Raw genomic sequence first — 13,754 nt, forward strand, 5'->3', positions numbered from 1 at the left:
CTTGCTCTGCTCACCAAGGGGCTGCTCCTAAAATGCAACTCTAAGGAGGGCACAACTAAATTATTCAGAGCATGGCTGCTGTCGTACTAAAACAATTTAAATTTAGCATTGAAGCTGACCATACTGTCTTTTCCAAAAAGGCTTGCTTTTTTTTTCCCCTACAACCCAATCTTTCCCCCCATGCTGGACAATGCAGATTCTCAAGGAAGAATTCCAGTCACCTGAGCAGAGCTTCACTGAGGGTCATTGACCCTGGTTCTCAGCAATTAGGAATTTGGCAGACTTGCTGCTGCAGCTACCTCCCAGAAGAGCCAGCCTCTGAGCCCTTGCCTTACTGTGGGCCACCTCTGCAACCTTCTTAGCTACCACACAGAAGCTTATGACTGAAAATAGGCTGGATTCAAGGAATGCAAAGAGAGTGACGCTGGGCTGAGAAGGTGAACAGTCCTAGAGCAGCTGGCTCAGCTGGCTGGCCAACGCACGTGCTGCTGGCCCAGCGCAGCAGGCCTGCTTCGGCCGTCCATCCCCTGCCGGGCCGCGTGTTACCGGAGCCATCACCTCAAAACAACCAGCTCACCTTTGCCGTGCGGCTGCCCCTTGCTTCATGACTGCCACCGCTGAGGAAAGCGTGGGCTTTAAAGGGCCTCTTGTGCCCCGTGACCACGCCATTACCCTCCTCAGGAATCCCAGCGCTCTGCTGTTTCAGCCTCCTTTCTTCAGCCGTCAGAAAGCATTTACAAAGTCTCGCCCTTGTGAAACAGGCAGTAACAAGCCCCTGTTTCACTGCAAGCCAGGCTGTGCTAGTCCCGAGCCTGGCTTACTGCTCTGCGCTGGCCCTGGTGATGCTAAGTCACTACTGCTGGCTTTTCTAAACGTACTGGGTGCCTCAGCATCCTTCTGGAGGACTTCCACCCAAACACTGCAGACTGCCAACCCTGGGGAGAGATGGATCTCCATCCTCCAGTCTCTTGTCTTAAGCTGTGACCACACTAACAGTAGCTATGCAGAAACCTCTTCTGATTGCTGCAACGACTCCTTGGGACAAGGTAGAGACCACGTGCTAAAATCATTCACAGAAAACAGCTGCATTTAGACTAACTGACAGTGGGGTGAAGCCACCGTGGGTCAGGGGAGAGGGCGGGTCCCTTTCCCCACAAGTCAGGAGGCAGCTCTGGAGATGCTCCTGCACCTGCCTGTCCGGACCAGAGTCCATCCTAGTCCGCTGCCTGCCGGCTCTTGCGTTTTTCTTTCCTCTGTTCCTCGGCCCCTGTTGGTGCCGAGGTCTCCTCAGGGCTCATTTCTGAGCCCGATTCTGGTTCCAGAGGCAGCGAGGGAGGTTTTGCAAGCGGAGCTGATGCACCTGGGGAGAGAACAGAGTTATGGTTACTGTATGACTACGTGTGTTTTGTCTATTCTTTTTGCCCTTCCAGGCAACATGGAGATGCAGAACAATCACAGCTAAAACTACTTACTCTCAAGATTTCTTCTGCCTATGATTAGCTTATCGATACCACTCAACTCTTTTGTGAGTTAAGAGACCTTACAGAGCTCTGCTGCAGGGAAGCTAAGGTACAGTATTCAGCTGGGCTGCTGTGAGAAGTCAGTTGGAATTAACTCATGCTTTGGAAGGGAAAACAGCTCCACTGAAGCTGGTTTATTCTCAAGCTGGCGTCAAAAACACAGTATTGTTTTCAGTTCACAGTTTTAGCAAACTCAGGGAGAGTTTCCAGACAGTTAAAGTAGCTACTTACAGAATAAAAGCAAACCAGGACACTTCCATGCTGAAGCTGTTTCTACACTTGGATTTCAGCTGACAACTGATGTTATGAACCAGCTCCCTTCTCTGACATGGATAATAAAGTCCTTCAGGTAAACCCTAAACTCCCGTTTATTTTTCAGCTTTTCTGGCTAAGTCTTCCCTGCATGGAAAGTTTATCCCATGCGTGAGAAATGGAACAGGTCCTTAGGGGTGCCAAAGAAAGAGGCCTGGTTACACAACCTCTCCTGGTTCAGTCCACAGGTAACAAGACTAAGAGTGACAGAAAATCACCATGATTAGCAACATCTCTAGCGCATTCCTCCTTGCAAGCCAAGGGGTGAGAGGAGGTCAGGCTATGAATGGTGGCTCAGGAGATGCTCCTACCCAGCCCCAGCAAGAAGCAGCATCTACAGCTATCGGCGTAAGCCTTCTAAGGCTGATGGTGTCTCCTGAGCAACCTTCAGTCCAGTGGCCTGCAACATTTGCAAGGGAGAGACCTGGCTGGACGGCTTTCAAAGCAATCCAGTGGCAGTTATTTTTGTAACAGAAACGATAAAGTGCTTCAGAAAATTGTCTGAATTACGGGCTTTCCACACCCCTGCAAAAGCAGGATAGTATAATGCACCACAGAGAGCATCTTCCTTCTGCACTTCCTTAACTCAGAAATCTGGGAACATTATTACCAAATATTGACATCACTGCTGTGTAAGCAAGTCAATACCTTCCTAAACATGTGCTGTAACTCTGTACTCGAACAAAGAGAGATTTCTCCCCTCCCACAGTTCTACTTTAAAGAGAAGCAAAAGGGAAGTACCTGGGGGAAGCTGCATGGTTTTCCCATACCCCGCAGCTGAGGACATGGCTTGACCCAGGGCCTGGTTAGAGCCCAAAGGCTGCTGAGTGCTGGAGGATTTCCCTGACAGAGCAGCTCTCTGCTTGGATTTAGACTCTTTAGAAGGCTTAGTCCAGACCAGGCTTTCCCCCACCTGCAGGGCAGCTCCCATCTTCTGGGCAACCTCCACCATCTTCTCAAGAAGCAAAAAGAGAAGACAATTGTAAACAGGAACACTTCAGACAATAATAAAGTCAGGAACAACACACACACAAAAAAAAAAAAAAAAACAAACAAAACGAGAGCTGTGCAGAGCTGGCTACTGCCTTGGTGCTCGAGGGAAACATCTCCACTAATTCATTCCCTTAATTAAGAGGGAATCTTGTCTGGCTGTGTATTGATTGAAGAACTGGGCTTCAAAGAGCAGAAATGAAGCAAGCAGCTCTCAGCAGGAGACTGCTCTACTCAGAAAAATCTCATAAGCAGAATTTCTTCCTAATAATTGGACTGCAAAGTGAAATTTCCTCCTCGTTTGTTGCCAGTCTTAGTGTGGCTACTTAGTTCCTGCTGACAACTGTTAGGCACATACCTCAGGGTCAAAGTCAAGAGTACTGCTCTCCTTCATCGCATTGACCTTCTTCTCCATCTCCTGGTACTGGCAGAGGGCTCCCTTCTTGTCGCCCTGGTTATACAGCAGGACAGCATAGTTCAGGTTGACGAGGGGGTTGCACCTGCAGCAAACACCCGGGACGCACCGCACTTACTGTGGGAACACTTATCCCGACTTGAATTACGCTAAGATGCGCCCAAGCAGCAAAGCTGGAGTCACCTTCCTGTCTGGCACAGACAAGCCATGGGGCACTCTGGCCCTGAAGCAGATGAGGGGCTGCCCAGCCAGAGTCCTTTGGGAACACAGAAGAGCCCCCCGTGCTTGGTGAAGGACCCGGTGCCTGGGCTCAGCAAATATCCCAGCGTCAATGAGAACAGAAACGACTCTGCTGATGGCCTCACCCCTGCAAGGCTCCTCTCTGCAACAGCCAGTTCGTTGCAGTTGGGGACCGTCTCAGGACTGTCTTTAGCTAAAGTGCCTGGCCTCCCAACCCCTTGCTCCCGGGGCAGGTAGAGCAGTGACAGGGCTTTCATCATGCTGTGAAAGCTCTGCTCTGACTTGTCGCAGGCTCTCACAGCTCTCCTGATTCGTAGGAGAGCAGCTTGTCGTGGGACAGGGCAGTGGACAGACTCATGCTTATTGATTGTATTTTACAACCCAACATGCTACAGAACATGCTGGTTATATTTGATTTTCCTCACCTCTCTCATTCACCCATTAAAAGCATAAATAACTGTATGTACTGCTAGAGAGAAACAGTAGGTGATACCTATTAACGAAGGACTCCAAGGGGAGACCAGCACCGCAGATAATGCTGTTACCTGGTGCAGTCCTGCCTCCCTTCCTGTGCAGAACAGCACATGGAGATTTCAGAAAGGCAGAATTGCTCCTTATATTCTCATTTTCCACAGTATCCATTTTCTTCACTAGGATATATTAATTCTGAACAGGAACTTTTCTTCTGGCATAGCCAGGAGTGTGAGCAAACTAAACTGGAGGGATGAAGTGAGCTGACTCCCTTGGCTTTGTAATTGATAAGTGAAGCTCTTGGAAAGCTGATCCTTCCTTAATTGCCTGACAAGCCACACTCTACAAACCGCTCTGACCCTTCTTTAGCGGTCTGAATTTCAGCCTTATTTTGGAGAAGGAAAATCTATGTGCATTATCTGACAAAGAAATGAAATGCAAGTGTCACCGGCCCCTGCACGGGAGCTCATGCAGACGCTCGGCTCACCCAGGCTCCAAGATGAGACTGGGAAAAGCAGAGGCTGCATTTGGCCAGGACAGGGGACGTGCTGTCGAGGGGAGCAGGGAAGAGCACTGTCTAACCACAGCTCCCTGTGGAGGAGCCGCGCACATATATCACTGCACACGTCAGGGAGAGATGCTTTGTAGTTTGCTCAATAAATGTGAGCGAGGGACTGGTGCCCTCTCCTGGAGTGCAGCAGGGATAACTGGAGCCACCCAAGGACTCTAGCACCCACGCCTGGGGGGCCAAGACAGAGAGAGCATCCTTTGTGAAAAGTGGGAAGGGAAAGCTTCTGCTAACGCTGTTCAATAAACAGAAAGTGTCACCTGCAGGCCATGACTATCCATCCTAGGTAAGTTACATGACAGCGCTGCAAGAAAGAAGACTATTAGAAGGAATCCGATAGCATTTATAACCATTGGTTTTCCTTTAACTAAGAAACTGGAACACTGATCCCACCACAAAAAAAAACCCTCCTCACTGTCTTTCCCAAAGCAAAGGAAGTAATGCATGAAAAAATAAATGATCAAAAACACATGTCTTTGCCCAAAAGAAAAAAAAAAAGCCAAAACAGAAAATACAAAAAACCAAACCCCCACACAAAACACTGACGAGATCAGACAGATCCGGGAACAGCCAGTTTTGAAATTAATTGAACTTTATGAAGCTAATTCACCTTCAAGAGCTGAGAAGCAATATGACAGTTAGAAAAAAATCAATAGCTAAATAACCACAGAAAGAAAGCACAGCTATGAGCTCGAACCAGTGCTAAGAAAAAACACCACTTTTGAAGAGGTTTCCAAGTTGCTTTCCATTCCAGACCCCAGCACGGCACCCAGGCCAAATGTCACAGCACTGCTATAAAAGTATTTTTGGCAATGGAAACAAACACAGCTATCTTCATCCCAGCCAAACAGCTCATAACACAGCAGCAAAGAAAGCCTGTGGGGACATGGATTCAGCCACAGAGTAACTGTCCAAAATAACCACACGTCAGCTGAACAAGCCTAGCAAAGTCTGGATATTCCTCCCAGCAGTCCCTGGCAGTTGGCACTCATTTTTGCTTGGGTGAGGTTTTATTCTCCTGGTAAGACATATACCTGTAGCACCATGGTAGTGCCAAATACTTGGGCAAAATTGTAGAGCTAAATTTCTATTCCTTCTCTTTGACCAAATCACATAAACTCATGTCTAAGCAGTCTAAGCCATCTTTGAGGTCCTGCACGGCCTTGCTAGGCATGGAAGGCTGAGTAGGAAAGCCAGCAAAGGAGTCAGCCGGACTTGGTCAGTGATGTGGGTAGGAATGACCAACATAAGTGCAAAACACTTTCGCACAGCAATACATTTACAAATCTTTGACCGCAATTCGCACAGGTTCCGTTCCTCTGAGAAGGCTGCACAGACCTACTGGTGCTCAAAACAGGTGTAGAAGTAATATTCAAGCCTGCTTTGTAACTCTGCTGCTGCATAAGTATGAAGAACTTCAGCGCCAGATGCGTGCCGGCTGTGCAGGGCTAACTGATTCAAGAGCTCTGGCATGCCTGCAAGCCATGTAACTCCCAGCAAGCATCTGCGAGCACTCACAGCACCACTTTGCAAAGAGAACCGCACTACAGTGTCAAACGCTGGTTTTTTAAACCTGTTGCCCTTTATAATGGGACTTAGGAACTTCCAGAATTCCGAAAATTAAGCCTGGCCTGTGCACCTAGGATAGAGGTGACAGAGGAAAAGGAACCAGCATCTTCTCATGCCATCTTGTGGTGGTCTCTGCAGATGGGAAGAGTGCTTTTGCCACAGCTGTTGACAGCATACAGGCTGGTGGGCTCAGGAGCACTGTGCTGGTTGCTGTAAGTATGCAAATATTCACAGTATATTGGAGAGAGAGACAAAACTATTAATAAATTTGAGACAATTTGGTTTTCTGCCTGAAATGATGAAATACTGCAAGGTTCATCTTAACATTTCTGAAAGCAAGTGCTCCGATTTTAAGAGCTAGATTGCAAACATAGACATTGTTAACAAAATGGAGGAGAAAGGACTACACTGCTGCCCTTTTATATGCCTTCTACTAACTTTTTGCCCACATCCTCCCAGCTAAAGTCTTCCCTCTGCCCTATTCAGAACAGACTTTATCCCAAGCATCTCATTGCGCTGCACACTGCTCAAACTTTGGGTTACAAAATACGCTGAGATGACTGGTTTTCTTTTACTGAATCTGCTCCACTATCAACATTCACTGAAAGGAGGCCTGGAATCCAAAGTCATCACCACTGACTCACTAACTAAACAGCAAAATAAAAACTGCTTTGGTTTCCCTTTCATTTTTCAGAGCTGACTTGAATTAAAAAAAAAAAAAAAAAAGGTGGTTCTAAAAGTGTCACTTGCACAGCTGCAGGAATAAAAATATTTCCCTACTGCAAACCATTTAGGGTCAAAGCAGAGCGAGGGACAAACCATGGAAGGGAAACCGGGTGTGGGGAGGCAAAGCAACACGCTCAGACAACTGACAGCTATGATTAAGACTTACTTGTCCAGTGCCACAGCTTGCTCATAGGAACGTTTTGCGTTCTCGATGTCTTCAAGGTTTGTCAGAGCAACTGTACCGAAGCAAAATGTACACACACAAGTTGATGCTTCACAAGGACTTCATTTTTAGGACAATTGTGAATGTCGTTACAACGTAACATAAATGGGTACTAGCAGGGTTGTCTGGACTGCTGCCAAGATTAACCCTCCTAAGGTCACTTCTGACAAGTATTTGTCTCGCTCGATTCCAACAATGTCCAGGGCTGGAAATCCACATCCACTCCTTAGACAACCCAAAGCCAAACCGTTATATGTAGAAAGTCTTTTCTAATGTTTAATCTGGATCTGATTGCGATTTAACCTTCCTGTTCACCACAGAGGGAGAACAGACTATTCAGACTTATACGTGCCAGTGACCTACCGGGGAACGGCTTCTTAGTTCACGCTTTACCCAATATTTGTTTACTTCAGCCCAAACTTTCTGTCTCTATAATGCTGCATCCCCTAAGCTGGGTGTACACAGGAGCCGGATAACAGAGCGTTGCATACCTGCAAGGAGCATGTACAGCTCTCCCATCTTGGGCTGGAAGCTGATGGCAGCACTGAGGAAGTGGAAAGCAGACGCGTACTGCTGCATCGTGAGGTGGACTAACCCCAAATTGTACAAAATCTTCCAGTCAAAGGGAGCCAGATAGTTTGCCCGCTTCAGGCAACTGATTGCCTTCAAAAAAGGAATAAATGTGCTGTAACACAGCCCACCCAGAACAGTTCTCCTGTCTCTGCCACGAGAGGAATCTTGATGCATGAAGTTATAGAATCATAGAATCATCTCTGAACACCTCCAGGGATGGTGACTCCACCACTTCCCTGGGCAAAGGTAGCTACAGTTGAAAACAGAAAGAAAACCAGACACTTACTGCTACATATTTCTTCTTCCCGAAGAAGCACATCCCAATGTTGTTCCACAGCGGGGGGCTTTCAGGCACAGTGCTGGCTACCACCCTGTATTTGGAGAGGGCAACATCAAAATCTCCATGGGCCTGCATCATGCTGCCAGCCGCCAAGGTAGCCTTTGAGAGAAGACAAGAGAGACCAGCTGAGGAACGGCATTTTCCCAAATATAGCAAGAAAAAACAGGACAAAATGAACAAACTAAAGCCATCTCAAGAGCAACCATTTAACTTTTTCAGGTGGTTTCTTCTAGGGGCTGTCAAGACCAACAGTGGGGAGCAGGCAAGGACTCCAGAATCTCCCAACGATTAGCAGAAGACGGGGTAAAGAAGGGACTCGAGCCTGCTTCTTCCTGCCCTATCCCAACCATAACTGCCTCGGAAATACTGCAACGTGACAAGTGCTTAGGGTATGTTTTGGGGTGACAGTAGTATCTCCTAGAGTCTGAGTCTCTGAGAAGATCTATGCACTGACAGACTCTTTTTACAAACAAGCACAGATAGAAATAGTTCTGGTGCAAGTTAAGTGGAGAGTAAAACATAGTCAGACAAGACATGTGCAGCAAAGCCAGCCTAGTTCACACTGACTGGTTGATCCTGCAAATTAATGGAAATATGCATGTGGAAAAAAAAGCAAGTGATTACAACACACTATATTTAAACCACACTAGTTAAGCCCTTTATAATATTTCACAGTGAAAAGTAAAATTTCTAAGTGTAGAAGTGTTTTCACAATAACATTCGGCTTGCATTCATACATCAATTGTCAACCACATTTCAATACTCTACATCGTTCACATCGTACAGAAGGAAAACAAAGGCAGAGAGAAATGAAGTAACATGCCTAAAAAGGGAAGCAGCTTCACAATCGGGAATGAAACCTAGACGCCAAGCTCAGCTTTCCAGACCAGAGCCAAGAAAAAGTCACACTTGTATACAACAGCTGGAAGCACCGACAGGGTTATTAGCAGATGGGAGACTAACATAACACAATACCACTTCTATCTGTGCTCCGTGCCTAGGAGTCACAGGGACCTGGGGGCACAGCTCTTGGGATTTTTGAAACAATGTCTAGAAGACTTTCCTTCCACAGCAAACTTAATTTGTTAATTCCACCTGCTTTTGGTGCAACTTCAGATTAAAAACCAAAGGGATCAATTCAACATCCTGTATTCTGCCTCCTCCCCTTTCCCCGCCTCCACACACATCCAACTCCCTACCCAGGGAAAGGTCCCAGAAATGTATTTCAGAGGAAGCTTTCTGGGCATGAATCTTTTCAGCCTCTCCAGGTTCAGACCCTGGATAGAGATGGCAGAGCTCTGATACTGGAATTAGCTTTAAGAGGTGTCTCATCATCGTTCAGCTGGTTCGTTTCCACTCCTCATGATACCTTGTAGTTGCCAGGGTCGTAAGTAAGCGCGTTTCCAAGGTGTTCAAAAGCCTTCTGGTAATCCCCAAGCTGGGAGAAAAATAAATAAGCATCAGCAATTCAGGAATAAGGGGAGTTAAGAAGGAGAACACAAGCATTTTTCAGCACTAGAATTTCTGGTTCAGTTAAAACAAATATTCAGAAAAGTGACTTTTACAGTGCTCCCATTACACAAACATGTTCTTGTTTGGTAATTTACAAAACAGATTAGAAAAATTTTATTTTGTTGGACTGGATTCACTGTTCTGAGCAAAACAAACATTTCCACATGAGTTTGTGCTCTGACTTTTCTATATAGGAGTGAGCTCTGAGCTGACAGTCCTCTGCTCCTTCCTCTCTTCCAGAAAGGAGGCTACAAATTGCTACTCTGCCCATCCTCGATTCCCTCACCACCACTCCCTCACACCCCACGGCTCTCTTTTCACACGAGTCCTCCCTTGTCTTCTAACGGACCGCAAGTGTTTGTGGGCATGGCTGTGTCCATATATAAGCACACGACTGCTTAGAATCACTTCAATCCTATCGTTTTCAATTGAGTTATGCCAGAATTGTACCAGTCCAAACAGGATAAAATTCTGGATACTGGTGTCCTTTTTTGGTCACACAACAATTGATAAGAAGATCATCTGCCAGCGCAGCAATTATACTGATACACCAGAGTCCAGAGCCTTCTGTAATTAATAGCAAGCAGGAAAGCTGTAGAAGCATCTTTAAAACTCCTGAAGGTGAGCACATACCAGAGACACGATACACTGAACAAACGAATCACAGCACAGAGACCTGGGGGCTAAATTACCAGGGTGAATGTTATACTCACTACTTCTGTCTTACAGATGTCCTTTCCCATGTCATACTCCCTTCTAAATCCACACATATCCACTTAAGACATCCAAGGCTCCTATTGAATTTCCCTACCTCTAGAGCAAGGCAATTTTTTTCAAGATTCGTATTTTATTGTCAAGCATCTAAACGATTAGGGAAATGCTTTCCAAATTAGCACTTGGTTCAAGTTTTCTGGCCCATCAACCCTTTCAGGCACTACTGCCTATTCTTCTTTGCTTGTTCACTCCTTGGGAAGCTTACTTTTGGAATAATCCCATACATTTTACAGACCCAAGTGATAAGCCTGCCTTTGTTATTTAAATCGATTCCGATTTTCTTCTATGGTGCATTAACACTAACAATTTCATGGCTGCTTTTGTAGGAGAATAACTTGCTAGACTCCTGCTCCAGAAACAAGGTAATGACTAGTCATGTTTTGTTATACTTGGAAGATTTGTAACAGAATTAGGGTGGCTGCCAAACAGAATTCCTGCTCTGGCTCAGGTCCAGGAAATCAACTTGCTTTTAGCAGCAAAGGGAAAAAGAAGACACAGAAAAGCAACCTCCATCATGTTAAAGGCAGCCTTTAGAGAAACGTGTGCAAGTCCTAGGAAGGTGGGTAGAAATTAACTCTATAAAAAAAGCCTTGGTCATTTTGAAAATAATGAAGTCCATGTAATAGCTAACAATCTCCAGTACCTGCAAGTAAAGTAACCCCAGTGTTGTAAGGAGGTCTGTGTTTTCTGGAGAAAACCTGTAATACAAAAGCCAGAGAGTTGTGTTGCTTATTAGCCCTTCTAGAACAAGGAGAAAACAGAACATGGAATTATGATGCTGCATTATACTAGTATCACTCCAGCAAATTCACTGTTATTATTAAATGCAAATATTAGAACAATTGCCACCATGGGGACTTCCTTTGAACAATATTGCATCTAAGCTTTCAAAACGTCTTCCAGACATAAATGGGAAGTCAACACAGCTCTGTGAAATAGATCTGGATGCATAATAAGATAAGGTGGTTTTGTTAAGCTTCAAAGAGAGTCTGCATCAGTGACCTGGAAATACAAAAGGGGATTTTCCATCGTCTCCCATAAAGCACCTGGTAAATCCATCCCAAGCCTCTTGGGCCATGTAGGACAGGCAATCCTCAGTGTTTCTGATGGATCCTACACACACTCATTACCAGACTCTTTAACTCACTCTATAAAAAGATTACAAACCTGGTTTCACAGACCAGCTGGGGACTGCTTACCACGGCTTTGTGCTACCCAGCAGCCCACAGACTGGAACGCTCACACAGGCACTCTCTGTTCATGTATCCCCGGCCATACGCACCACTCCATTCAGCACAGAGAAGCTTGCAAAAATATGTTCCAAGGGCTTTCAATTACTGTATACAACTCCCAATCCTTCACTGCTAGTACGAGGTTCACACAGCAATGTTGTGAACCCTTTTGAAACCTTCCCTATTCCCAGCAGCTTTTGAAGAAATAAACAAGATGAAAACAGAAAAGAAAAAGCAGAGACACTGTATCTGCGGCCTCACTCACCCTAACAGAAGTTTTCAATCCCTTGCTATCAAGACTTAAGAAATCTAATACACACACTCACATTGGCACCTTTAAAGCTCAACCAGAACAATACCGCCTGTGCCTGATGGTATATAAACACAGAGCAATGACAGACTCTCCCGGAGCTGGTAACAGCAGGCAAAATGTAATAGGCAGATGAGAACAAAAAAAAAAAAACCAAAACCAAAAAAAAACCCCACGAGTGAGGAAGAAGGGAGGGCAGGGAAGCACTGAGATAAGATACATAAACCTGATAAGATGCTTAGCAAGGATTATTTACGTAATAAACATTGGTCCAAATGTCTACCCAACCCAATAAACTGTTGTCAGACAGCTGCCAAAGGCAGGCGTGTAAGGAAACAGTATGTGGAAAGAGCCGGTACAAAATGTAGATTCTCCAGTGGCTTCCAACATGCTCCTGCTTTTCTTTAGTGTTTGCCTCCATTACAAAATTACATTTAAAAGCACTGGTAAATCAGATGCTCAGGAATGCCCTAAAAAAAGACAGATCTGTACTGAGAAACAGTGACGGGGTGGGAGAAACTCACTGTGCACCATGCATCTCCGGTCTGCCTACTCACACGCTTTCAAACACAAATCACTCCAAGTGAAAACAGTATGTGAAACAGAGCAACTGATTTTTGACAGACAATCAGGGTTAGAAAGACACCCAGGGTTAGATCTTTTTGGTAGGTAAACCCTTGGGGTTCATGAAGTCAGTTTTGGATAGGTTTGCTCCCAGGCATCTTTGTCCATTTGCTTTTCCACTTTTTTTTGGCAGACCTTCACACAGCTACCTTCTTCCCTGACACATTGTCAGCAGGAGGAAGACTACAGCTGAGAGCAGAGACAGCTGAAGAGCTTGAAAGTGCCAGCTTTGCACAGAGACGCTATAATTACCATTAGCTTTTTAATCATGTCCTCAATTCAGATCTGGGACACCAATCAAATTTCTCCTGGCATAGGATGGGACATGGGCAGATAGAAAAAAGGATATATTCTCACTCTACAGCTTTCTTATATACTTCAATGGCTTTATCCATCTCCCCCTCCAGCAGGTGAATTTTTCCCAGCATCATGTAAGTCAGATCATGTCTGTTGAGCTCCAGGGCGTTGTTCAGCTGGTCTCGTGCCTAAACACACAACCACAGAGAATTAAAAAAAAAAATAACAAGTGATTACAGAGACCTCAGTGAAGCAATAACCCAAGAGCAATCCCCAGCAGCTAGCAGAAGAGAACAGCTAACACCCCCCGGAGCTTGGAGAACCGTGCTAGCAAAACCCAGCCCAGCTAATTGTTGAAACAAATGCTGCATCAGGAGGCATGTGCTTTTAAGAACAGAAAAAGGCAACACGGCGTGCTTCAAGCAAGACAAGACACAATGACCTCCCAAGAAGGAGAGGAGCACAGGCCTGTTCCTGTATTTGAATTTGTTTGGTTTGAGGGAATCTCCAGATATGTGAGGTTAACAAGTACATTCTTTGCTAAAATGCTTATTCCAGCAATGAGCACGTAAACGAGAGGAGTGAATCAGCTCTTGTCAGGCATACACCGATCCCCTCCAACAGGAGACACTGTGAAGCACATCTTCCTCTTACTTCCTCAGGCCTAGGCAGCAGGACAGCAAAGCATGTCTGCTGTCTCTGAACACACGATATATTAGAAAGAGAAATGCTGACACAGTAACGGAATTCTGCAATAAGGGATATTTGTTACCAGCAACTACTGAAGAGACAGTCATGCCCGAAGGCTTCGTTATATTTTAGATGTCCTCATGGAAGTGTACTGGTCACCCTGGGCAGCAACATCTCAGACAAGATGTCAGCAGGTCCCAATTTGGAAGGTGTTAGTGCAGACAACAAATCCCAAGTATGAACCTGTACTCCATAGCTTCTTGCTTTACAGCGATGCCTCAAACAGAGAACGCAGCAGGGGCTTGCTGCAAGGGCCACAGCACTCCACCAGAAAGGTGCAGGGAGCAGTTTGGCCAAACTGGGAACAA

The 13,754-nt window shown here is 45.7% G+C and overlaps 1 protein-coding gene across 1 annotated transcript; it reads right to left on the bottom strand.

Annotated features, from left to right (window-relative positions):
• Positions 1–1,214: 1,214 nt before the first annotated feature.
• BBS4 (Bardet-Biedl syndrome 4) lies at positions 1,215–12,842 on the bottom strand. The gene is made up of 9 exons (XM_009959027.2): positions 12,757–12,842; positions 10,877–10,931; positions 9,317–9,385; positions 7,894–8,046; positions 7,526–7,697; positions 6,978–7,047; positions 3,181–3,322; positions 2,574–2,784; positions 1,215–1,360 (listed from the first exon to the last, which is right to left on the bottom strand). The coding sequence occupies exons 1-9, from the start codon at positions 12,828–12,830 to the stop codon at positions 1,215–1,217; spliced, it is 1,092 nt and encodes a 363-aa protein (XP_009957329.2). The 5' UTR covers positions 12,831–12,842.
• Positions 12,843–13,754: the final 912 nt, after the last annotated feature.

The sequence above is a fragment of the Leptosomus discolor genome, chromosome 11, assembly GCF_034619465.1.
Source record: "Leptosomus discolor isolate bLepDis1 chromosome 11, bLepDis1.hap2, whole genome shotgun sequence".
NCBI lineage: Eukaryota > Metazoa > Chordata > Aves > Leptosomiformes > Leptosomidae > Leptosomus > Leptosomus discolor.

What these genes read in the sequence shown, in the direction of transcription:
- BBS4 (XM_009959027.2), bottom strand. Translation starts at nt 12,830, where the DNA reads ATGATGCTGGGAAAAATTCACCTGCTGGAGGGGGAGATGGATAAAGCC. An exon ending in GTATATAAGAAAGCTGTAGA is followed by an intron (nt 10,932 to 12,756) that starts GTGAGAATATAT and finishes TTTGTATTACAG; the next exon opens with GTTTTCTCCAGAAAACACAG. An exon ending in TGGGGTTACTTTACTTGCAG is followed by an intron (nt 9,386 to 10,876) that starts GTACTGGAGATT and finishes TTTTTCTCCCAG; the next exon opens with CTTGGGGATTACCAGAAGGC.